Here is a 27,976-nt window from a genome sequence, read left to right on the forward strand (position 1 = left end):
TCACATTGTATGATTTTTAAGTAATTAATTAGAATTTTATTGCATGACATAAGTATTTGATCACCTACCAACCAGTAAGAATTCCGGCTCTCACAGACCTGTTAGTTTTTCTTTAAGAAGCCCTCCTGTTCTCCACTCATTACCTGTATTAACTGCACCTGTTTGAACTTGTTACCTGTATAAAATACACCTGTCCACACACTCAATCAAACAGACTCCAACCTCTCCACAATGGCCAAGACCTGAGAGCGCTGTAAGGACATCAGGGATAAAATTGTAGACCTACACAATGCTGGGATGGGCTACAGGGCAATAGGTAAGCAGCTTGGTGAGAAGGCAACAACTGTTGGCACAAATATTAGAAAATGGAAGAAGTTCAAGATGACGGTCAATCATCCTCGGTCTGGGGCAACATGCAAGATCTCACCTCATGGGACATCAATGATCATGAGGAAGGTGAGGGATCAGCCCAGAACTACATGGCAGGACCTGGTCAATGACCCGAAGAGAGCTGGGACCACAGTCTCAAAGAAAACCATTAGTAACACACTACGCCGTCATGGAATAAAATCCTGCAGCGCACGCAAGGTCCCCCTGCTCAAACCAGCGCATGCCCAGGCTCGTCTGAAGTTTGCCAATGACCATCTTGATGATCCAGAGGAGGAATGGGAGAAGGTCATGTGGTCTGATGAGACAAAAATAGAGCTTTTTGGTCTAAACTCCACTAGCCGTGTTTGGAGTAAGAAGAAGGATGAGTACAACCCCAAGAACACCATCCCAACCGTGAAGAATGGAGGTGGAAACATCATTCTTGGGGATGCTTTTCTGCAAAGGGGACAGTACGACTGCACCGTATTGAGGGGAGAATGGATGGGGCCATGTATCACGAGATCTTGGCCAACAACCTCCTTCCCTCAGTAAGAGCATTGAAGATGGGTCGTGGCTGGGTCTTCCAGCATGACAACAACCCGAAACACACAGCCAGGGCAACTAAGGAGTTGCTCCGTAGGAAGCATCTCAAAGTCCTGGAGTGGCCTAGCCAGTCTCCAGACCTGAACCCAATAGAACATCTTTTGAGGGAGCTGAAAGTCCGTATTGCCCAGCGACAGCCCCGAAACCTGAAGGTCTGTATGGAGGAGTGGGCCAAAATCCCTGCTGCAGTCTGTGCAAACCTGTTCAAGAACTACAGGAAACAGATGATCTCTGTAATTGCAAATAAAGGTTTCTGTACCAAATATTAAATTCAGCTTTTCTGATGTATCAAATACTTATGTCATGCAATAAAATGCAAACTAATTACTTAGAAATCATACAATGTGATTTACAGACCACTACATGCTTTATAAAGTAGGAAAACCTGCAAAATCGGCAGTGTATCAAATACTTGTTCTCCCCACTGTAAGTGTTCCTTTTGTACAGGTGGGAAAGGGCAGTGTGGAGTGCAATAGAGATTGCATCATATGTGGATCTGTTTGGGAGGTATTCAAATTAGAGTGGGTCTATGGCTTCTGGGATAATGGTGTTGATGTGAACCATTACCAGTCTTTCAAAGCACTTCATGGCTACGGACATGAGTGCTACGGGTCTGTCATCATTTAGGCCTTTGTGTTCTAGGGCACAGGGACTATGGTGGTCTGCTTGAAGCATGTTGGTATTACAGACTCAATCAGGGACATGTTGAAAATGTCAGTGAAGACACCTGCCAGTTGGTCAGCAAATGCCCGGAGCACACATCCTGGTAATCCGTCTGGCCCCGCAGCCTTGTGTATGTTGACCTGTTTAAAGGTCTTATTCACGGCGGGTACGGAGAGCGTGATCACACAGTCGTCCGGAACAGCTGATGCTCTCATGCATGCCTCAGTGTTGCTTGCCTCGAAGCGTGCATAGAAGTGATTTAGCTCGTCTGGTCGGCTCGTGTCACTGGGCAGCTCGTGGCTGTGCTTCCCTTTGTAGTCTGTAATAGTTTGCAAGCCCTGCCACATAAGACGAGTGTCGGAGCCGGTGTAGTATGATTTAATCTTAGCCCTGTATTGACGCTTTGCCTGTTTGATGGTTCATTGCAGGGCATAGCAGGATTTCTTGTAAGCTTCCGGGTTAGAGTCCCGCACCTTGAAAGCGGCAGCTCCACCCTTTAGCTCAGTGCGAATGTTGTCTGTAATCCATGGCTTCTGGTTGGGGTATGTACGTACAGTCACTCTGGGGACGATGTCCTCAATGCACTTATTGATAAAGCCAGTGACTGATGTGGTGTACTCCTCAATGCCATCGGAAGAATCCCGAAACATGTTCCAGTCTGACCACTTTTTTATAGACTGAGTCCCTGGTGCTTCCTGCTTTCATTTTTGCTTGTAAGCAATCAGGAGGATAGAGTTGTGGTCGGATTTGCCAAATGAAGGGTGAGGGAGAGCTTTGTACACATCTCTGTGTGTGGAGTACAGGTGATCTATATTTTTCTTTCCTCTGGTTGCACGTTTAACATGTTGATAGAAATTTGGTAAAACTGATTTAAGTTTCCCTGCATTAAAGTCTCTGACCACTAGGAGCGACGCCTCTGGGTGAGTGGTTTCCTGTTTGCTTATTTCCTTATACAGCTGGCTGAATGCAGTCTTAGTGCCAGCATCTGTCTGTGGTGGTAAATAAACAGCCATGAAAAGTATAGCTGAAAACTCTAGGCAAGTAGTGTGGCCTGCAATTTATCACAATATACTCTACTTTAGGTGTGCAAAATCTAGAGACTTCCTTAGAATTCGTGCACCAGCTGTTGTTTACAAATATGCACAGACTGCCTCCCCTCGTCTTACCGGAGTGTGCTGTTCTATCTTGCTGGTGCAACATATATCCCGCTAGCTGAATATCCATGTCGTCATTCTGCCACGTTTCCGTGAAACATAGGATATTACAGTTTTTGGTGTCCCGTTAGTAGGATATTTGTGATCGTACCTTGTCTAATTTATTGTCCAATGATTGCACGTTGGCGAGTAATATTGACGGTAATGACAGCTTTCCTACTCGCCTTCTGCGGGCCCTCACGAGGCATCCGGCTCTGTGTCCTCTGTATCTGCATCTCTTCCTCTTGCAAATAACGGGGATGTCGGCCCTGTGGGGTGCTTGGAGAATGTCTTGTGCGTCCTGCTTGTTGAAGAAAAAATCTTTGTGATCACTGTCCTGATATCCAGCAGCTTTTTTTGCCGTAAGATACGGTTGCAGAAACATTATGTACAAAACAATTTACAAATAACGTGAACAAAACCCACATAATAGCATAATTGGTTGCACAATTGGTTGGGCGCTTGTAAAACTGCTGCCATTTCTTCCGGTTCCATGTCAAATACTGCAACGGTAAATGCTCCCTAGTTAAATGTTATGTCTATGGGCCTATGTCATGTTGGCAATGTCACCAGACCTACACAAAACCAATCACTGAAATTGAGGAATGAGATTTTATTTTATTTAACCAGGCAAGTCCGTTAAGAGCTAATTCTTATTTACAATGACCCGGCCGATGCTGGGCCAATTGTGCGTCGGACTCCAAATCACGGCCGGATGTGATACAACCTGGATTCAAACCACCACTGAGATGCAGTGCCTTAGACTGCTGCGGCACTCGGGAATCAAGAATATAATGTTTTTTACATCCCAAATGGCACTCTATTCCCTATATAGTGCACTACTTTTGACCAGCGCACTTTGTAGGGAATCTGGTGTCATTTGGGAAGTAAAATAGCCTAAAGGTCTGTTAATTAACTGACCACTATAAAGTGGTTGTCGTGGAAAGCTATTATACAACTTACTTACTTCCTTCAGATTGGGTCGTTTGATTCTGTTATTCGTGTTATTTCTTAATTGATATATCTATCTTTCTGCGAATAAGTCTGGAAAAAGAAATCGTCAATAGAATAGGTCCTAATACTTCTTAGAAATTCCCCTCCTCGTCCTGTACCCCAGAGGGCGTGCATCCCGCATCTGACAAACAAAATGCGGAGAAGGGGGGAGCGGCGAGGCGCTATGTCCTCCCATTGGTTCTCATTCATTATGAGGCGTGTTTAACGATAGTAGGCGTTCCACAAAACTAGAAACCAAGCAAATTGTTGTTCATTCATTACGGACTGTGCTTGACTGAAACAGGCTCGTCTTATTTTGCCGAGTGCTTCGTATTTTTGATTTCTGTTTAGAGGCTGTTGCGTGCATAAGTACATTTGTTGAGTAAATAACCTACTCGAACGCATAGATATTTTCCTACATTTGTTTTGACTGCAAGACTCGCCGGTTTTCCTCTGAACGCAACCTCTCCACTCAAATAATGGATTTGGTCTGGAGCCTGTGCTTCGTTGGGAGTCTCGGCGCTTGGTTTGCTTCTGCAGAAAGACACAGTATATATTGGAATAACACAAACAGCAAGTAAGTTAAACTATTTGTGATCGCTTACGTGTTTGTTTTTTTGTTGTCATTCTATTTCATTACTGTTCATTTGTAAAAAGATTTGCAATTCAGATTCGCAAGTGCAACAAAGTAATACCATGTATCAGAAGCTGTGATTGTGACTTGCATGATTTGCTGACTAGAATTGTCGGCAAACTAGTCAATGCTCAATAATGCTACAGTAACTCTTTATCTGTGCATATCAATGACTATGCAATAGCTTTCCCTTCAATTACCACATGAATGTGATTGTTAGGGTATTTTAAATAGATTATGTTGTTGTAGCCTACTACTTTAATTGGTTTACATTCTGAGTCTACTGAATATGCAGCTGGCCACTGTTGTCATGATAATGCAAGGCAGTTACAGTATCTTCTTGTTCACTGGCTTCACTACTGCCTGAGGGGAAACTTTTTTTAAAATCTGTAATTCCTTGTATAACCTGGTCAATTTATCTGTCACAATCTCTCTGTCTACCTTTTCGGTGAATTGGTAGTTACACATAGTTATACCATAAATCTGATTTATTGATAGGCTACCATCTAAATTACCCCACTTTCAAGGACATATGGCATGGATTGGGTGTTGCATTATTATTAGCACCACTGTTAGCAACCGAGTTTAAGGTTGTGCAATATCTATTTAATAATAATAAAATGTCCTATTTTAAAAGACCCAACCACACTAACAGTAAATGTAATTCCACATTCCATTTGTATCAACAGATATCATTTTTTTTTTAAATGGGTTTGCCTATCTTTACCCAAGGCTTTATAACAGTCAACCAGAGACGTGACCGTGGTAGTAAATATCTGTTGCAAACCCATCCCCACTGATGGCGTTGATATCTCCATCTTACATTTTCATTACGCGTGTCTCTGTCCACTAAATCACTGGATATATATGATGGGCTGACTGGACAGGACAGGAAGACATATGAGGGTTCATATTTCAGATGGAAATATGAGGAATAATGGTCAATGACAGAGATGGAGGATGTAACTTGAAGCCTGCCTAGTAGGTCATATTGCGGGAGTGCGATGGATAGCTTGGGAATTGGAGCCCAAATTGTTGGGGTTTGGAGCCCACTCTGAATAAGTGGAGATCAATTAGAGTTATGGTGGTTGGGTTGGGGTGAAAAGTTGGGAGGGTGAGACTGAAACACACACACTCACTCACTCATACACTGAAACACTCTGGCACAAACTCACTCAATCACACACAAACAAACAAGACAAACAGCCATTCAATCACAGCAGGGCATACACTCTCACTTGAATGCAAACACATTTTTAAAAACCTATTTAACATGTCCTGTCTTGTAGACACACACATACATATATATTCAAATTCACACAGTACTAAACTCAGTTCAGTTTCTTGCTGCGATCCCTAGAGATTTCCCATAAAGCCATGCCACTGCAGTCATTGTTCTCAGAAACACATCCATTTCATAATCTTAGAGAATTAAGTTACGAGTCCCAGATGTGAGCATGCTACGTCAATGCAGTGACAACAATGATCATAATTTCTGAAAATAAATGCATAATCCCCACGCTTGCTATTTTTACTGGATATCTGCACTAAATCTCTCCCTCTGGCTGCACTTAATCCCACACTCGCAGAAATAAAGGAGAGTTCGGGAGAGATGTTTTTTTTTTCATTTATTCTCATTTTCTTGGTTTTCTCTAAATCTGTTTTCCCCCCTCAAACTCAATGCTTGATAAACCTACTGTTGTTTTGTTCATGGCTCTCTCTGTCCTTTTTGGGTCGACGCCCTCCCCATCTCCCCCAGTTTGTGTGGCAGATCAATCAATGGTCTTGATTAGAAAGCTATAGCTAATCTACTTGACAACAGACTAATCATTTTGGTCAGTTAGGTGGTAACGATTTACCCTGTCTGCTTCCCTACGGAATAAACAGTGTGTGTGTGTCAGTTACAGATGCCCTACTATGCATTGGTGTGTACTATGTTTGTGCCTTGGGGCATGTTGACGCTGCCTGTGAGCGAGCTGCCGCTGTGTTTCAGTCCAACAGAGATCTGTTTCTGGCTGGGTTGTTATGTGTGTGCGCCCGGGGCTCTGAAGTGCGACCAATTTTGTTGGTTGCGACAAAATTATTTTGCTGTGGGACCAGGAATTTTATTTTAGGAGCACCGTGTGACTATAAAAACAAAATCTCCCAGATATCAATTGTTGTAATGATAAGGCTTCCCTGTACCGTTGCTTCCGAGTGCCCTAGAGAAACAAGCGAGTGCAGATTTGTTAGGGTCATGGTTGTACCATAACTACAACGAAAAGGCTTTGCTTTCAGACAAACCAGGTCAAAAGATCTGACCCATATTACCAGCGCCACATTTTTATCTTCCTATACCGGAACGTTGTGGGTAGTTCTAAAACAGATTGTGCGTCGTTAAACATTAGTTTACACTTTTTCAGCCATGTTACCTCATTGGCTGGCTAGCTAACAACCTGGTAACTTTACCACTATATCTAAACATTTGGGGCCACAGAAAGAAAGGAAAAGTGATAGCTTCTTCAGAAAATCAATGAGCATGGTGATGCATGAATGACAGTCATCACAAACCTGACTTTTTTTTTAAAGAGACCGTGTACACTTTTAAATGTAATGCATCTAAATAAGAAATGTGTGCTTTTACACAATGTAGGATCCTAATGTTCCACAACTTTCATATCAACATTTGAGCTTTTATAATAAACTAATGTATTTACAGTGTTACATATTTGTTTCTAGGGTGCAACGTAGGCTCAATATAGGCTGTATTTCAATCAATTAATAATTTTTTGGCGGTTCTCCTAACATTCTCTAATTTAGAGCTGTGTGCCTACATGTGTCAATCTGCAAGCTTGCATCATAGGTTAAGAAGGGCTTTATCATTCACACTGGTTCCCAGAAGTTGATCTATCAGTATGCTTTGCTCAGTGTATGTGTGTGTCCGTACGTACGTGTCTGTGTGAAAGGTGGGTCCAATTAAAGCACCAGCTCCTAAATCACTGACTTGTTCGCTCACACAAACATGAACCCAAACGTTTACCCTCACACACTGCTGGGCAACGGGCACACTGCACTGCATTGCTGTGATTTTGATATTAACATTCATAACCCAAAAGTAAAGTAATACTGTAGCCTACTCATTCAGCTTGCTCTTTCTCTCTCTTTTACCCATTATTTTTTTCCTGACAGAGCATGAGTAAACCTCCCTCCTCCTCCCCGTACCTGTTTCTTCCTCTCTCCATCGCCCCCTCACTCATTTTGGCTCTGTTCCTTGTTTCAAGCTGGTTGTGGCAGAAAGTTCAATATTAACGTGTTCCTCACTCCTTACTTTGATTTTTTTTTTCTATTTTATTTGCCTCTTTTCCATCTTAATGGCTTTTTTTATTATCACATAATTCCAACCATCCCTTTTTCTCGCTGCACATTTTATCTTTTTGGGGGTTTAATCTTCTTCACTAATGTATAGCATTATTTTTTTTTTTTTTTACCTCAATAAGCTTTGTGATATTTTCACTCAACAGGCTTATCGTTCTATAGTGTATTTCATCAAAATAAGTGACCTTTACGGTGCATTTGCCTCAAATTAGTGATTTTTTTTTAATGGTAAGTTTCACCCATATAAGTGATTTTTGCAAGTTTTATCCAGCCAATTTGGAGGTTTTTATAGTGCTTCCTATACAAATTGGGGGTATTCTATTCACGGAGTGCCACAGAAGATAATAGTAACTGGTGTGACTGATTGGGGGTCAGAGTGCACACGGTGATGAAGTGCCATTGCCTCTATCAGTCTGTCAGTCATTCTGTCACTGAGGTGGCCTTTGAATGCTGTCTGCCGCTCAGGCCTCCCCTCTTCACATGGGTTTGGAAATGCCTCGGAGAGATTTATTCTTCCTCATGTCTCTGGTTCTCTCTCTGCTCCCTCTCCACCTTTTATCTCATCTTAACATGCTGCCCCCAGTCCATTATTTCCTCACCTCCTAGTCTCCCTCTCTAAAGGGAGGAAGGAGAAAAGAATGGTAAGAGGTGTGGATTTAAAAAAAAAATGGCTCCCTTAGCCATTCGTCACTAGGCACTTTGCCATCTTTTTCTCTTTCTACCGGCTTTACCTTTCCCTCAAGCAAAACCCTACCCACCTCTCCTTCCAGCCGCCATGGGTTATTCAATGAACTCAAGCAATTTCGACCCCTCTTTCAGTTGTTGGCTCACTCTGTATGCTTTTCTCTTCTTGTTTTTTTCACGAGGCAGTGGAAGTGGTCGAACCAGTCTGAGAACTCTGCTCTGCCACTGAAAGGAGTAAAATTGAGAATAACAAAGGTGTGTGTGTAGAGAGGGTTGGATAGCCACGTCTTCTGGTATAAGTAGGCGGTGTGTGAGAAGGGATTTCTACATTGCTTAGACAATCTAAATTGTATCTCCCTCATCTCCTATTTTCTGCAAAAAGGGGCAGTTTTTCCTCTTCTCGCTAATCTCATATTATTCCTTTCTTTTTCACCCCCTTTCTAGTAATTTCTGTGAATGACTCTTCCACGCCCCACTCATTCTCTGTTTCTCAACCTCCCCCAAATCCCATAAACTGCTCCCTAATCTCTGTCTAGTGAATTGGAATCAGAGAAAACACACTGAGATTGAGGACTACCAGTAGTCTGATGTGATAGCCTCAATTAGATTTTTATTTCATTTTATTAGGATCCCCATTATCTGTCGCAAAAGCAGCAGTTACTCTTCCTGGGGTCCACACAAAACATGAAACATGACATAATACAGAACATTAATAGACAAACCACTCAAGGGCAGAACAACATACTTTAAAAAAAACTTTTTATATATTTTTTTTATATATTTTTTTTTTTACAAAAGGCACACACAGCCTGTATATCAATACACACAAACTATAAACTGTTGAAGTCAGAAGTTGACATACACTTAGGTTGCAGTCATTAAAACTCATTTTTCAACCACTACACAAATTTCTTGTTAACAATCTATAGTTTTGGCACGTCGGTTAGGACCTCTACTTTGTGCATGACACAAGTAATTCTTCCAGCAATTGTTAAAACAGATTATTTCACTTATAATTTACTGTATCACAATTCCAGTGGGTCAGAAGTTTACATACACTAAGTTGACTGTGCCTTTAAACTGCTTGGAAAATTCCAGAAAATTATGGCATGGCTTTAGAAGCTTCTGATAGGCTAATGTACATCATTTGAGTCAATTGGAGGTGTGCCTGTGGATGTATTTCAAGGCCTGTCTTCAAACTCAGTCTGGTTCATCCTTGGGAGCAATTTCCAAACTCCTGAAGGTACCATGTTTTTCTGAACAAACAATAGTACACAAGTATAAACACCATGGGACCACGTAGGCATCATACCACTCAGGAAGGAGACACATTTTGTCTCCTAGAGATGACCGTACTTTGGTGCGAAATGTGCAAATCAATTCCAGAACAACAGCAAAGGACCTTGTGAAGATGCTGGATGAAACCGGTACAAAAGTATCTATATCCACAGGAAAACGAGTCTATATCGACATAATCTGAAAGGCAGCTCAGCAAGGAAGAAGCCACTCCTCCAAAACCGCCATAAAAAAGCCAGACTACCGTTTGCAACTGCACATGGGGACAAAGATCATACTTTTTGGAGAAATGTCCTCTGGTCTGACGAAACAAAAATAGAACTGTTTGGCCATAATGACCACCGTTATGTTTGGAGGAACAAGGGGGAGGCTTGCAAGCCGCAGAACACCATCCCAACCGTGAAGCACGGGGGTGTTGTGGGGGGTGCTTTGCTGCAGGAGAGACTGGTGCACTTCACAAAATAGATGGCATCTTGAGGAAGGAAAATTATGTGGATATATTGAAGCAACATCCCAAGACATCAGTCGGGAAGTTAAAGCTTGGTCGCAAATGGGTCTTCCAAATGGACAATGACCCCAAACATACTTCCAAAGTTGTGGCAAATTGGCTTAAGGACAATAAATTCAAACTATTGGAGTGGCCATCACAAAGCGCTGACTTCAATCCTATAGAACGTTTGTGGGCAGAACTGAAAAAGCATGTCTGAGAAAGTAGGCCTAGAAACCTGACACCAGTTACACCAGCTCTGTCAGGAGGATTGGGCCAAAATTCACCCATCTTATTATGGAAAGCTTGAGGATGGCTACCTGAAATGTTTGAACCAAGTTTAACAATTTAACCTCTAGCGTCGAGCAATCCCGTATCCGGGAGCGTAATCATAGCCTCAAGCTCATTAGCATAACGCAACGTTAACTATTCATGAAAATCGCAAATGAAATAAATATTGTCTCACAAGCTTAGCCTTTCGTTAACAACACTGTCATCTCAGATTTTCAAAATATGCTTTTCAACCATAGCTACACAAGCATTTGTGTAAGAGTATTGATAGCTAGCATAGCATTAAGCCTCGCATTCAGCAGGCAACATTTTCACGAAAACAAGAAAAGCATTCAAATAAAATCATTTACCTTTGAAGAACTTCGGATGTTTTCAATGAGGAGACTCTCAGTTAGATAGCAAATGTTCAGTTTTTCCAAAAAGATTATTTGTGTAGGAGAAATCGCTCCGTTTTGTTCATCACGTTTGGCTAAGAAAAAACCCCGAAAATTCAGTCATTACAACGCCAAACTTTTTTCCAAATTAACTCCATAATATCGACAAACATGGCAAACGTTGTTTAGAATCAATCCTCAAGGTGTTTTTCACATTTGATGATAAATCATTCGTGGCAGTTGCCTTTCTCCTCTGAACCTAATGGAAAATGCGCAATAATTTCAACGGAGGACCCCAAGCGGACACCTGGTAAATGTAGTCTCTTATGGTCAATCTTCCAATGATATGCCTACAAATACGTCACAATGCTGCAGACACCTTGGGGAAACGACAGAAAGTGTAGGATCATTCCTGGCGCATTCACAGCCATATAAGGAGACATTGGAACACAGCGCATTCAAAATCTGGGGCATTTCCTGTAATTTCATCTTGGTTTTGCCTGTAGCATTAGTTCTGGGGCACTCACAGACAATATCTTTGCAGTTTTGGAAACGTCAGTGTTTTCTTTCCAAAGCTGTCAATTATATGCATAGTCGAGCATCTTTTCATGACAAAATATCTTGTTTAAAACGGGAATGTTTTTTTTATCCAAAAATTAAAAGTGCCCCCCCCACATATCAAAGAAGTTAAAGGCAATTCTACCAAATACTAATTGAGTGTATGTAATCTTCTGACCCACTGGGAATGTGATGAAAGAAATAAAAGCTGAAATAAATCATTCTCTCCACTATTGTTCTGACATTTCACATTCTTAAAATAAAGTAGTGTTCCTAAGACAGGCAATTTTTACTAGGATTAAATGTCAGGAATTGTGAAACTGTGTTTTAAATGTATTTGGATAAGTTTTATTTAAACCTCTGACTTCAACTGTAGGTCAATGATCATTGGCGTGTGAGAAGGGATGACGGGGTGTGTTCTAGGGTTGGGCGGTATCCAGATGTTGATACCGTCATAATGTTTCTGTACAATACAGGGGTATATGGTATTATCGAGTGGTGCACTATTAATTTTTTAAAATGTTATTACAAAAAATAAACTCAATGCAATTTAGGCAACAAAGGCTCTTGATCCATTAGGGGATGTAATGTCTCTGCTGTAACCAAGTAGCTTGATCTTGACATCTAGCCACTTAGCTAGTAAAGTTAGCAAACCAAATGCATAGCTGGAGTGGAGCCCTGAGCTGAATATAATTTATTTGATACATCTTAGATTTCTTATAGTTAGTTGTAAGCAGTGGCTTACCACAGCCCCCACAAAGACATACACTATATGACCAAAAGTATGTGGACACCTGCTCGTCGAACATCCCATTCCAAAATCATGGGCATCAATGTGTAGGTGGTCCCCCCCCCCCGCCTGCTATAACAATCTCCACTCTTCTGGGAAGGCTTTCCACTAGACATTCCTGCAGGAACTCTCTTCCATTCAGCCACGAGCATTAGTGGGGTCCGTTACTGATGTTGGGCGATTAGGCCTGGCTCACAATCAGTGTTCCAATTCATTCCAAAGGTGTTTGATGGGGTTGAGGTCAGGGCTCTGTGCAGGCCAGTCAAGTTCTTCCTCACCGATCTTGACCAACCATTTCTGTATGGACCTCGCTTTATAACCCCGTGCATAGTCATGCTGAAACAGGAAAGGACCTTCACCAAACGGTTGCCACAAAGTTGGAAGCACAGGATCGTCTACATTGTCATTGTATGCTGTAGCGTTAAGATTTCCCTTCATTGAAACTAAGGGGCCATGTTCGAACCATGAAGAAAAAAAAGAAAAAAAATCCCTGGACCATTATGCCTCCTCCACCAAACCCTACAGTTGTCACTATGCTTTCGGGCAGGTAGCGTTCTCCTGGCACCTGCCAAACCCTGTCCGACTGCCAAATGGTGCATGGTGATCTTAGGCTAGTGTGCGGCCACAAACTAATTTTATAAAGCTCCCGACAAACAGTTAATGTGTTGCTTCTGGAGGCAGTTTGGAACTCTGTAGTGAGTAATGCAAACGAGGACAGATGATTTTTATACGCTTCAGCAATCGACAGTCTCATTCTGTGAGCTTGTGCTCCTAGACGTTTCCACTTCCCAATAACAGCACTTACAGTTGACCGTGGCAGCTATAGCAGGGCAGAAATTTGACGAATAGACTTGTTGGAAACGTGGCATCCTATGACGGTGCCACGTTGAACCTCTCTTTCATATCGTCTGAGATCCCCAAGGATTGGAAAGCTGCCGCAGTCATCCCCTTCTTCAAAGGGGGAGACACCCTGGACCCAAACTGCTACAGACCTATATCCATCCTGCCCATCTAAGGTCTTTGAAAGCCAAGTCAACAACAGGTCACTGACCATCTCGAATCCCACCGTACCTTCTTCGCTGTGCAATCTGGTTTCCGAGACGGTCACGGGTGAACCTCAGCCACGCTCAAGGTACTAAACGATATCATAACCGCCATCGATAAAAGACTACTGTGCAGCCGTCTTCATCGACCTTGCCAAGGCTTTCGACTCTGTCAATCACCATATTCTTATCGGTAGACTCGGTTTTTCTGATGACTGCCTTGCCTGGTTCACCAACTACTTTGCAGACAGAGTTCCGTGTGTCAAATCGGAGGGCATGCTGTCCGGTCCTCTGGCAGTCTCTATGGGGGTGCCACAGGGTTCAATTCTCGGGCCGACTCTTTTCTCTGTATATATCAATGATGTTGCTCTTGCTGCGGGCGATTCCCTGATCCACCTCTACGCAGACGACACCATTCTATATACTTCCGGCCCGTCCTTGGACACTGAGCTATCTAACCTCCAAACAAGCTTCAATGCCATACAACACTCCTTCCGTGGCGTCCAACTGCTCTTAAACGCTAGTAAAACCAAATGCATGCTTTTCAACCGTTCGCTGCCTGCACCTGCACCCGCAAGCCTGACTAGCATCACCACCTTGGATGGTTCCGACCTTGAATATGTGGACATCTATAAGTACCTAGGTGTCTGGCTAGACTGTAAACTCTCCTTCCAGACTCATATCAAACATCTCCAATCCAAAATCAAATCTAGAATCGGCTTTCTATTCCGCAACAAAGCCTCCTTCACTCACGCCGCCAAACTTACCCTAGTAAAACTGACTATCCTACCGATCCTCGACTTCGGCAACGTCATCTACAAAATAGCTTCCAACACGCTACTCAGCAAACTGGATGCAGTATATCACAGTGCCATCCGTTTTGTCACTAAAGCACCTTAAACCACCCACCACTGCGACCTGTATGCTCTAGTCGGCTGGCCCTCGCTACATATTCGTCGCCAGACCCACTGGCTCCAGGTCATCTACAAGTCCATGCTAGGTAAAGCTCCGCCTTATCTCAGTTCATTGGTCACGATGGCAACACCCACCTGTAACGCGCTCCAGCAGGTGTATCTCACTGATCATCCCTAAAGCCAACACCTCATTTGGCCGCCTTTCGTTCCAGTTCTCTGCTGCATGTGACTGGAACGAATTGCAAAAATCGCTGAAGTTGGAGACTTATATCTCCCGCACCAACTTCAAACATCTGCTATCTGAGCAGCTAACCGATCGCTGCAGCTGTACATAGTCTTATCGGTAAATAGCCCACCCAATTTTACCTACCTCATCCCCACACTGTTTTTATTGATTTACTTTTCTGCTCTTTTGCACACCAATATCTCTACCTGTACCTCTACCATCTGATCATTTATCACTCCAGTGTTAATCTGCAAAATTGTAATTGTACGCCTACCTCCTCATGCCTTTTGCACACAATGTATATTGACTCCCTTTTTTTCTACTGTGTTATTGACTTGTTAATTGTTTACTCCATGTGAGGTTGGATGGAGAGCATTTGTGAACAGCAGTTTTCAGTTCTTTCCACAGATTCTCGATTGGATTCAGGTCTGGACTTTGACTTGGCCATTCTAACACCTGGATATGTTTATTTCTGAACCATTCCATTGTAGATTTTGCTTTATGTTTTGGATCATTGTCTTGTTGGAAGACAAATCTCCATCCCAGTTTCAGGTCTTTTGCAGACTCCATCAGGTTTTCTTCCAGAATGGTCCTGTATTTGGCTCCATCCATCTTCCCATCAATTTTAACCATCTTCCCTGTCCCTGCTGAAGAAAAGCAGGCCCAAACCATGATGCTGCCACCACCATGTTTGACAGTGGGTATGATTTGTTCAGGGTGATGAGCTGTGTTGCTTTTACGCCAAACATAACGTTTTGCATTGTTGCCAAAAAGTTCAATTTTGGTTTCATCTGACCAGAGCACCTTCTTCCACATGTTTGGTGTGTCTCCCAGGTGGCTTGTGGCAAACTTTAAACGACACTTTTTATGGATATCTTTAAGAAATGGCTTTCTTCTTGCCACTCTTCCATAAAGGCCAGATTTGTGCAATATATGACTGATTGTTGTCCTATGGACAGAATCTCCCACCTCAGCTGTAGATCTCTGCAGTTCATCCAGAGTGATCATGGGCCTCTTGGGTGCATCTCTGATCAGTCTTCTCCTTGTATGAGCTGAAAGTTTAGAGGGACGGCCAGGTCTTGGTAGATTTGCAGTGGTCTGATACTCCTTCCATTTCAATATTATCGATTGCACAGTGCTCCTTGGGATGTTTAAAGCTTGGGAAATCTTTATGTATCCAAATCCGGCTTTAAACTTCTTCACAACAGTATCTCGGACCTGCCTGGTGTGTTCCTTGTTCTTCATGATGCTCTCTGCGCTTTTAACGGACCTCTGAGACTATCACAGTGCAGGTGCATTTATACGGAGACTTGATTACACACCGGTGGATTGTATTTATCCTCATTAGTCATTTAGGTCAATATTGGATCATTCAGAGATCCTCACTGAACTTCTGGAGAGTTTGCTGCACTGAAAGTAAAGGGGCTGAATAATTTTACATGCCCAATTTTTCAGTTTGAAATATCCAATAAATGTCGTTCCACTTCATGATTGTGTCCCACTTGTTGTTGATTCTTCAAAAAATACAGTTTTATATCTTTGTTTGAAGCCTGAAATGTGGCAAAAGGTCGCAAAGTTCAAGGGGGCCGAATACTTTCGCAAGGCACTGTATGTATGTGTGTTATATATCACACACACAGGACCTGTCAAATGTTTGGACATCATTACATGGTTTTTCTTTATTTTTACTATTTTCTACATTGTAGAATAATAGTGAAGACCTCAAAACTATGAAATGACGCATATGTAATCATGTAGTAACCAAAAACTGTTAAACAAATCAAAATATAATTTGAGATTCTTCAAAGTAGCCACCCTTTGCCTTGATGACAACTTTGCACACTCTTGGCATAAGTTCAACCAGCTCCATGAGGTAGTCACCTTGAATACATTTCAATTAACGGATGTACCTTGTTAAGTTCATTTGTGGAATTTCTTACCTCAATGCGTTTGAGCTAATCAGTTGTGTTGTGACAAGGTAGGGGTAGTATACAGAAGATAGCCCAATTTGGTAAAAGATCAAGTCCATATTATGGCAAGAATAGCTCAAATAAGCAAAGAGAAATGACAGTTCATTACTTTAAGACATGAAGGTCAGTCAATACTGAACATTTCAGGAACTTGTTTCAAGTGCAGTCGCAAAAACCCTGAGCACTATTATGAAACTGGCTCTCATGAGGACCGCCACAGGAAAGGAAACTCAGGGTTTCCTCTGCCGCAGAGGATAAGTTCATTAGAGTTAACTGCACCTCAGATTGCAGCCCAAATAAATGCTTCATAGAGTTCAAGTAACACACATCTCAACATCAACTGTTCAGAGGAGACTGCATGAATCAGGCATTCATGGTTGAATTGCTGCAAAGAAACCACTACTAAAGGACACCAATTAGAAGAAGAGTCTTGCTTGGGCCAATGGACATTAGACTGGTGGAAATCTGTCCTTTTGGTCTGATGAGTCCAAATTTGAGATGTTTGGTTCCAACTGCTTTGTCTTTGTGGGGAGCAGAGTAGGTGAACGGATGATCTCTGCATATGTGGTTCCCTCCGTGAAGCATGGAGGAGGTGTGGGGGTGCTTTGCTGGCGACACTGTCTGTGATTTATTTAGAATTCAAGGCACACTTAACCAGCATGGGTACCACAGCATTCTGCAGCGATACACCATCCCATCTGGTTTCGGCTTAGTCCCACTATCATTTGTTTTTCAACAGGACAATGACCCAACACAGGGCTATTTGACCAAGAAGGAGAGAGTGATGGAGTGCTGCTGCATCAGATGACCTGGCCTCCACAATCACCCAACCTCAACCCAATTGAGACGGTTTGGGATGAGTTGGACCGCAGAGTGAAGGAAAATCAGCCAACAAGTGCTCCGCATATGTGGGAACACTTTCAAGACTGTTGGAAAAGCATTCCAGCTGATGATCGTTGAGAGAACGCCAAGAGTATGCAAAGCTGTCATCAAGGCAAAGGGTGGCTACTTTGAAGAATCTAAAATATATTTTGATTTGTTTAACACTTCTTTTGGTTACTACATGATTCCATATGTGTTATTTCATAGGGTTGATGTCTTCACTATTATTCTACAATATAAAGAACCCTTGAATGAGTCGGTGTGTCCAAACTTTTGACTGGTACTGTATACACACAAAAAAATGGCTGTTTTGAAAGTCATACCATTAGTATTTTGAAATACTACTGTATAAACAGTATCACCCAAGTGACAGTTATAGTTGACAATCATCGGTTAAGCAGACTAACTACCTTGACGACCATAATGACAAAGCCAATTTCCTGTATGTCTGGGTGGGAGAAGGAAGGTTGCTAAGTTTTGAGTAAAGTAAGATAGTGATTCAGGCCAAAGGTTTTCAGAGGCAGTGTTACAAGAGCGTGTATGTGCGTGTTTCCCTACGAATGTGAGCTTCCTGGACTAGTCTTTTCCCGGAAAACGGCATATCCTGCCGACACAATAAACAATACCGTTCTCACACACTGGCACACGCAATCACCAAACCCTGTACTTATTACTTAAGGGGGTTTATGAAATGATCCTTTTTAAGAACATTTTTATCAAAATTAACACAACGCATTTCCTGTCAGTGAGTAATTGGGTGAATAGTGATTGGTTGTTTGATTGTGTGTGTGTTCCACTGTCTCTCCTCAAGATTTTCCTTCTGATCATTTTCACCTCAATCAACCCCATGGGTGTTTTTCTGCCCCTGTCTCTGCCTCTTCCTTATCTACGCGCCAGACTTCCTCCTCCTCAATGTTTTACAACCTCTCAACCCCAAATACGGTGTATGAAAGACTTTCCTGGTAAACAGGCGTAGGAATATGATAAACATGGAATTGTGTGTCCAGACTTGTCCAACTACATAGTCTTTGCACGTATCCATGCATTTGTATTGAAGTGTGTGTGAGTATGGGGTCGATTATTGTCTCTGAAAATGAGCCATTATGTGTGTTCTGTAAATAAGGGTAGTTTTGATGCGTTTGTCCTGTTTTTGAAATGGCTGGACTCTGGTGGTAACTTGTTCCCACAGCAATTGCATGCATATTGTCGTTAATCTACAGCAGTGGTACTCATTGTGCGGCCCACAGGCCAAAGCCCTTTAATATGCGGCTTGCAGTGATTTTTCATATTTTCCATTCATTGTACATAACAATGATGATTCAATTCAATGTGTCTAATGCAGGCCCGAAACACTTGATTAAATATATATATATACATACATACATGCATACACACACACACACACAGTTGGAGTCATTAAACCTTGTTTTTCAACCACTCCACAAATTTCTTAACAAACTATAGTTTTGGCAAGTCGGTTAGGACATCTACTTTGTGCATGACACAAGTAATTTTTCCAATAATTGTTTAGACAGATTATTTCACTTATAATTCACTGTATCACAATTCCAGTGGGTCAGAAGTTTACATACACCAAGTTGACTGTGTCTTTAAACAGCTTGGACAATTCCAGAAAATTATGTCATGGCTTTAGAAGCTTCTGATAAGCTAATTGACATTTCAGTCAATTGGAGGTGTACCTGTGGATGTATTATAAGGCCTACCTTCAAACTCAGTGCCTCTTTGCTTGACATCATGAGACTTACAGAAGACTTACAGAATGTGATGCAGCAAGTTGTGTGGTGAACATTTTTATGAGCGGCAGGTAGCCCAGTGGTTAGAGCGTTGGACTAGTAACCGAAAGGTTGATAGCTCGAATCCCCGAACAGACAAGGTAAAAATCTGTTGTTCTGCCAAGAACAAACAAGAATTTGATCTTAACCTGTTACATCTATGGGGGCGCTATTTCATTATTGGATAAAAAAACGTGCCCGTTTTAAGCGCAATATTTTGTCACAAAAAGATGCTCAACTATGCATATAATTGATAGCTTTGGAAAGAGAACACTGACATTTCCAAAAATGCAAAGATATTGTCTGTGAGTGCCCCAGAACTGATGCTACAGGCGAAACCAAGCTGAAACTTCAAACAGGAAATGAGCAGGATTTTTGAGGCTCTGTTTTTCATTGTCTCCTTATTACGTATTTGTAGGCATATCATTGGAAGATTGACCATAAGAGACTACATTTGCCAGGTGTCCGCCCGGTGTCCTCCGTCAAAATTGGTGAGTCATCTTCAGCTCCACGTCTTTTTCCAAGCGATTGAAAGTAGACTTCCACGAACGATATATCAATGAAGAGATATGTGAAAAACACCTTGAGGATTGATTCTAAACTGCGTTTGCCGTGTTTCAGTCGATATTATGGAGTTAATTTGGAAAACAGTTCGCCGTTTTGATAACTGAATTATCAGGTTTTTTTGGTACCCAAACGTGATGTACAAAACGGAGCAATTTCTCCTACACAAAGAATCTTTCAGGAAAAACTGAACATTTGCTATGTAACTGAGTCTCCTCATTGAAAACATCCGAAGTTCTTCAAAGGTAAATTATTTTATTTGAATCCTTTTCTGGTTTTTGTGCAAATGTTGCCCGCTAAATGCTACACTAAATGCTACGCTAGCTATCAATACTCTTACACAAATGCTTGTTTTGCTATGGTTCAAAAGCATATTTTGAAAATCTGAGATGACAGTGTTGTTAAGAAAAGGCTAAGCTTGAGAGCTAGCACATTCATTTCATTTCATTTGCGATTTTCATAAATAGTTAACGTTACGTTATGCTAATGAGCTTGAGGCTATAACTGGATACAGGTTTTTTTCATAGCCAAACGTGAACAAAACGGAGCGATTTGTCCTACACAAATAATATTTTTTGAAAAACTGAACATTTGCTATCTGAGAGTCTCCTCATTGAAAACATATGAAGTTCTTCAAAGGTAAATTATTTTATTTGAATGCTTTTCTTGTTTTTGTGAAAATGTTGCTGGCTGAATTCTAGGCTTATAGCTATGCTAGCTATCAATACTCTTACACAAATGCTTGTTTAGCTATGGTTGAAAAGCATATTTTGAAAATCTGAGATGGCAGTGTTGTTAACAGAAGTCTAAGCTTGAGAGCAAATATATTTATTTCATTTCATTTGCGATTTTCATGAATAGTTAACATTGCGTTATGCTAATGAGCTTGAGGCTATAAATAGGATCCCGGATCCGGTATTGCTCGACGCGAGAAGTTAACTGACTTGCCTAGTTAAATAAAAATAATTATTGTGAGGGCACTGAATCACCGGAAATTCCGCAAGTTGCTGGGGGAATACCAGACAGAATACGGCGACTTGATATTTCACAATGGCTGTCTCGTGACAGAGTTTTGGAAAGATTTCTCTCCTCCCTCAAATCTGTGAAGGAGGATATTATAAAGCTGGCTTTTTAAAATGACATCAACTGCCACCTGAACACGGTGAATCTCCAGCTCCAAGGGAGTTTGAGTCAAGATTCAAGGATATCAGTTCATTGCAATGTGAATTAAGATCAGGTGTTACCCATTTCTGGAGCCTTGTGTGTAGTATCCACTTCTGAAGCAATGTGTGCAAAGAGGTTGACCATTGTATATCGGCACTTAATCGTGTGAAGCAACATTTTCAACAATGAACATTGTGAAGCAAAAACAGAGACTGACCAATGCACACCTGGATTGCCTCACAAGGATAGCAACAACACTATACATTTTAGAATGAATTCAGTCAAGGAGCAGAGGAGACATTTTCTCTCATCCAACTACTGAGGTAACCCTTAATATGGGTCTTTATACATGTGATGTAGCCTATTTGATGTGTGTATGTATATATTTGATGTGCTGTACATCAAATCAATTGCATGTGCTCTCTTGCTCCGAATTTGTTTAATTGATAATATTGGAAGATAAAGTACAACCAATGTAAAGATCTGTGCGGCCCTCTGAATGATTGTCTCAACCCAAAGTGGCCCTCTTACAAAAAATAGTGAGTAACACTGATCTACGGTATGGGTCTCACACATACACATACCCCCTGGAGGTCAAGATGTGTAAAGATTACCTCTTTGCATTGAATAGATTATCTCAGCCAAACCTCCTTGTACAGTTTCAAAGCCACGGGCAGGCAAACAATGGTGAATGCTCACAGACTATTATACTCTGACGATTGGGGAAATAATGATGAAAAACAAGGTTTATCTTATGGAAATCAATTCTGCAAAAAATTGCGTCTTGAGTAATGTAATTTCAGTGGTGACATTTTTGGTCAGGCTCTCACACAAGTACAAATGACTCTGGGACCGTGTTAGACCGTTAGAAAGAGCACACATATTCATATCCCTGTGGTTGTCCAAAATAAGGCAATTATGTTGCTGGTGGATTCTGGGGTTACTTTGTGGGAGGGAAGGCGTTGAAGTCTTTGGCCAAGGGCGCTGTCAGAATGAACAATGGACAAAGGTAAAGTAACAGATATAGAACGGAGAAAGATTGATGACAGAAGTCAACACAACCCAAGTATGAACCTGCCTCTGAATATTATGTTAAGTGGGAGGGTCTAATAGTTGGCCCATTCTTGTTTCTATTAACTGTGTTAGCCAATACAAACAGTGGGTCACAAACTCACATATTTGGCATTCCAACAAGGCCGGGTCTGATTGGTTCGGCAAGTGCTAGGGGAGAGTTCGGAATTAAATGGGGATCTATTGGGCTTATTGAGTGATGCAAGATGGACTGGGAGAGGGTGGGGAGACCTGACAGAGATGGATAGATGAAACAAAAGAAATTTAGCTGCGTAGAAAAATGTGAACCGATCCCTCAAGCACAGCCAGACTTATATTTCAGAGTGGCTCTCTTCTCTCACGCTCCTCAATTAAAAAAAAACAAAAAAAACATCTTAATTGTTTTTTTTTCTTTTTCCAGGGGATAAATTCAGAAAGAAATGCCAGCCCTGTAACCCATGTCTTTCATCTCTCTTCTTTAACACCCCTCACTTTCCCATTTTCCCTCCATGGTCCTATGGACACATACACAGGACACACACACACAGGACACACACTGTGTTCAGTCCTTTTTGAAGTCCCAAAGTCCAGAGTAATACCCCCTCTCTGTTTGGGAACAATGGACCCAGGGCCCCACCCTGCCCCACTCTCCCCCACTACCGTCCTCCCTCTCTGGGCCTCAGTGTCGGCTCTAAGCCCTTGTATTAGGCAGAGTCTGGTGCCGCTGAATGGACCCAAACTCAGCCGCTGCTCCACCTGATAATCCGTGCTCGGACGAGCAGATTAGACGCCCCCGCGGCATTCCGATCCACTCAGCCGTAACTCCGACCAGTCACCTCTTAGGCTGTATTAGTGTGGCATTATGACCCGATGTGGAAAAAAAGATTCTGAGGTTAGTGTAATTGCTCTAGGTTTGAGTGATGGGTGATGGCTCTAGACTATGGCACTGATGGTAATTGCTGTGGAGTTTCACAGTGGTCAGGTGTTGCGAGCTTGTCAGCTGGTGTAACCTCATGTGCTTTTAAATAAACAACAACCTCAAAGCAGGTGATTCTCCACACAACATTCATCTCAGGTCTTTTAAATGCACGGGAGCAGCACATAACTTGCTGACCGTGTGTGTGCTTGTATGTGTGTGTGCTTGTATGTGTGTGTCCAAGGACCCTCTGGTGCCGACTTTGTGATTGTCCGACCTTTGATCCCGAGTGAGCCCTCCCTCCCCTCAGATGTCCAACATTCCACAGGGCGATAGAGTGCAGAGATGAGAGAAGGAGATGGAGGGAGGGGGTAGAGGTAAAGAAAAAAGAAAAGCGCTGGCCAGAGAGATTAAAGTAGATAGATCAGGCTCCTGACCCTGAAGAGGCTCTAATAAATCAAGAATTCACTCGAGACGAGAAGAGGTTGAAACAGTCTGGAGTCTATTTTGCACATGACACAATACACACAAACAGACACAAAACCACTTGACGTTCGTTCGCTGGCTGTCTATCGTCGTCATTCATTATCCCCCTTATCATCTCACACACACACACACACACAGATTCCTCAGTAAAACCTAATACACGCACACGCACACACACACGCACACACAATCGTAGTTGCATATCTGTCATCGTTCCACAAATCCTCCATAAGCAGAGAATGCAGTCACCCCTCCCGTCTGTAAATGTTGCTGTCATTAAAACTGAGCATCCGAGGAACAACAGAGGCCATAAATGAGCTCTAACCATAGTGAGAAGCAATTCAGGTGCCATTTTCAATATGGAGTCTGAAATCAAGAGAGAGCTGTTTAGAGTCTGCCAGTGATGGTGACAACGTTTGACATTGAAAAGTTTTTAACAATCAGGCATTCTTTGAAGTGCCTTTAATCAGTCGTGCTGCAAAAGCCCCCGGGATAAATAAACTATTTACAATTAATAAAGGGGCCCCTCGTGGGAGTGTATTCAGCCCCCTGTTCATTTGGGTTAGTAAGATATTCCATCAGAGGAGGGTGCGAATAGTACCACTGTATGAAACTGTGGCATTGATGAAGTAACTGCAATACTCACACACACACACACACACACAAAGTTTTACCACAGAGGAAAAGCCATTCGCAGCGAGAGGCCCCTGACCCTCTCATTCACATGGCTCCCTCACTCCCAGCCTGAGGGTGGCTTTATTACCCTTTTTTTGTGTTTTAATTGCACTGCCCCCCCCCCCCCCCTTTTTGATGAATACTTTGGAACCATACCACAAACAACTTTTAAATCAGGGGGAGAGCGAGCGTGCGTGCGTGCTCGGTCGTGTGGTTACTGTTTGAGGAGGATACTAGGTCAAATGCAGCATACGAACATGTTTGCTCAATAGTAGTATCGATTTAGCTGGAATTGTGAGTGTCAGGCAAAATGACCACTCTACAGTGGAACTTGTAAACAGTGTGTGGCAGCTAGGCAAACTGTAGATAAGCACTAAGCTGTCCTAGCACACAGTCAATGGAATAATAATTACTGGCCCCGTGTTTGCTTAATATGCCACTATTATGCAGCTAGATGGATGTTGACTCGCTTAATTAGTATACAGAGAGAAACAGTTGCTCTTTTTACCGGCCACAACACTACTCTTGCCACGGTGCTGTTAATCTGGTCATCTGCATTGAGGGAAAGCAATGAAGCGGGGAGGCAGAGGGGGTTGTGCTAGAGGGGTGTGGGAAGGGTAGTGGGCAGAAGGAGTTTGGAGCCACAGCGTCTGTCCTTTTAACCAGGGGGTCCACCGGTAACAAACAACACCAGCTAATGAGCGACAAGGGCCTCTCTCCGCTTGTGCACTTTGATCGTTACTCACACATATGGACCTTGTCACCCCCACCACCACCCCGGAAACACATCCCAAATGTCACTTCTTGTGTTCATTGCTTTCATGGGGTGAAGCTGGAATTCTCAACAAGAAAAAACAGATACCCAAGAGCAAAAATGGCTCCAATGTGGAGTTTTCATTGGAAGATGTGCAAATACCCAACCCAGGACTATGGACCAACCCATCTCTCACAGAGCTGCGTGGCGCAAAGGCGTCAGCATGCTTCAGTTCGACTTTGACTAGCCAAAATGAACGAGTATGATCCCATGCTCCCTGAAAAGATATTCACTTGAAAAGCTGAAGAAGAAAGCGGCAATATTACCCCAGGACATTAGAGGCGGATGAGCTGGTAATGGGCCATCTACAGCCAAACAAGGAAGAAACGACACACCTAAACAAGGAATACACACGCAGGAGAATAAAATTGTGTATATAGAGAGACACTTGACTGGCGAGAAATGCATTTTTCGAATTGCCCGGGATTTACTAGATTTGATGTGCCTAGTAACACACATAATAGGCGAGATATGGAGACAGAGAAGATGCCCGCTACAGGTCCACAATGGTGGATGTAGGGGCATATGGCCGAAAGAGCTAGGGTGTAGTGTTTCAGGAGTTCTTTTGGGTCCAAACTGCTGCAGAAGACCCTCGATTTACCACCGCCAGCTGTCCTGCCAGGTACCACAACGTCCTCATGTTTTCACGGGAGATGCGCCTTTCCCCCTACATGAGAACCTCATGCACCCTTATCCAGGTATGTTGAAAATAGAATGTTGCAATCAATTTCACTTTTTCTGTTTCTAATTTCCCTTGTTACTGCATACATGTATGCACCTCTATATGAAAGTGCCATTTTATCAAGGCTTTTGGAATATGGTTCCTGGAAACTTTGTTTTTGTTTACCAAATACATATATCTGACATTTATCTTGTTAGACTCCCGTGAGAGGTATCTCAATAAACCTGGGTGTACCTGGAACTAGCACCACTCTTGTTGTCGGAGAGTCAGAAATTGCATTCGGCATCATGGCTGCAAGGAGGATTCTCGATGGACGCGCACACACTGTTCTTTGTGTGCACTGTGAACCAGTGGAGTTCTAATCTTTTTAATAAAATTAAACCTGATTCTGGAAAGTCTGTGTACAGTTATTTGTGTGTTGGTCCCATGTTACATGAGTGTTGGTCCCATGTTACATGAGCTGAAATAAAAGGTCCCAGAAATATTCGATAAGCACAAAACACTTATTTCTCTCAAATTTCGTGCACATATTTAGTGTTAGTGAGCATTTCTCCGTTGCCAAGATAATCCATCCCCTGACGGGTGTGGCATATCAAGGGGCTGATTAAACAGCATGACTATTACAGAGGTGCACCTTGTGCTGGGGGACAAAAGGCCACTGTAAAATATGCAGGTTTGTCACACAACACCACAGATGTCTAACGTTTTGAGGGAGCATGCAATTGGCATGCTGACTCCAGGATTGTCCCAGAGCTGTTGCCAGAGTATTGAATGTTAATTTCTCTACCATAAGTCGCCTTCAATGTCGTTTTAGAAAATTTGGCAGGACGTCCAATGGTGTTGTGTGGGCGAATGGTTTGCTGATGTCAACGTTGTGAACAGCATGCCCCATGGTGGGGTTATGGTATGGGCAGGCATGACAACAAAAACAATTGCAATTTGAATGCACGGAGATACCGTGATGAGACATTGTCGTGCCATTCATTCGCCGCCATCACCTCATGTTTCAGCATGATAATGCATGTCCCCATGTCGCAAGGATCTGTACACAATTCCAGGAAACTGGATATATCCCATTTCTCCCATGGCCTGCATACTCACCAGACGTGTCACCCATGTTTGGGATGCTCTGGGTCGAAGTGTAAGACAGCATGTTACAGTTCCCGCCAATATCCAGCAACTTCGCACAGCCATTGAAGAGCAGTGGGACAACATTCCACAAGGCAAATGTTAGTCACACCAGATACTGACTGGTTTTCTGATCCACGCCCCTACCTTTTTTAAAGGTACAGTATCTGTAGCCAACCGACGAATATCTGTATTTCCAGTCGTAAAATCCATAGATTAGGGCCTAAAAAATTTATTTCAATTGACTGATTTCCTTATGAACTGTAACTCTGTTGTATTGACATGAAGAAATACAAACAGAGCTTTTTCAGTAAACAAATAAACCTTTTATTCTTGCTTCTGAAATGAAGCCACAATACAAAATTGTCTGCTGAGAACAGACGCGTAAACAAGTGCCTATGGAGTCAAATAAGTGTCGGGGTGTAGTTGCACATCTTTCTGAATATAAATATTTCTGAAAAATAGTGCAACCGTGTCTGCTATGAACAGACAAGTAAAACCAAAAAAAGTGTTGATAGAATAAAATGAACGTGTCTGACTCCTGAGATGTCTGAACAACAACAGAACAAGTTGTTAATTTCATTGCGGTCCCAGTCGTTTGGTCTTGAAGTCATGCACAAACTCATGCAGCTGGTGGTCAAATTCCTCCTGGAGTTTTGGCGAGAAATCAGCTATAGGTGCCAGGACTCTGTGGAGCGGATGGGATGAGGGGGGAAATAAGGAGTGTCCGGAGAGCAGAGGAGGAAAAGAGACCACAGAACAGAGGAAAGGGGATCAAAGTAAAGTCTGAAATTATTATTATTGTTATTTTTTTACTTCTGGGACAAGCTGGTGGCTCTATGCATGACGTTTTCCAGATCTTGAGATATGTTTTCAATTATTTGCAATGCCTTTGTGTCAAGGACTGAGTCTGCAGCTCTTTTTCCTCCCTTTACCAGACTTTGCTACCAAACTTTGACTTTGCTAACACCAATGTGAGTAGCTTATGTTTTTCTTTCTCTGACAAAATTGTTTGATCAAAAGTTACGACAATCTTTAGTTTAGTTGGTTGTCTTTCTTTCCATGCATGAGTATGCTGCTAGGCTAGCTAGCCAATAGCCAGCCAAGAAGCTTGCGCTAGCTATTGTTAGCCAAACATGACTACTCTTCGTTGACTACAATAGAAAATACAATAACATACCCCATCCTTTGGTGAAGACAGCATGTTCCTTTCTGGCTTCCCATGCTTCGTGTACCGAACAAGCCAGCAGCAACACTTCTGGAGTAGCCTTTCTACCGGGATCTCCACTGCGGCCCATGTTTTTCTTTTTCTTTGACAAACTTGTTGCCCCACTTTTTTGAATGAATTGGCATTTACATGCTGGTCTTTATGTAATGCAT

General features: G+C 42.4%; 1 protein-coding gene across 1 annotated transcript in view; it reads left to right on the forward strand.

Moving 5' to 3' along the window:
* The first annotated feature begins 4,111 nt into the window (after positions 1-4,111).
* Positions 4,112-27,976, forward strand: part of LOC135550165 (ephrin-A1-like) — a 31,071-nt gene continuing 7,206 nt past the window's right edge. The window contains exon 1 of the mRNA XM_064980715.1: positions 4,112-4,398. Coding sequence (XP_064836787.1) covers positions 4,301-4,398 — 98 coding nt within the window. The 5' untranslated portion in view covers positions 4,112-4,300. The remainder of the gene's footprint in view (positions 4,399-27,976) is intronic.

The sequence above is a fragment of the Oncorhynchus masou genome, chromosome 12, assembly GCF_036934945.1.
Source record: "Oncorhynchus masou masou isolate Uvic2021 chromosome 12, UVic_Omas_1.1, whole genome shotgun sequence".
Classification (NCBI taxonomy): domain Eukaryota; kingdom Metazoa; phylum Chordata; class Actinopteri; order Salmoniformes; family Salmonidae; genus Oncorhynchus; species Oncorhynchus masou.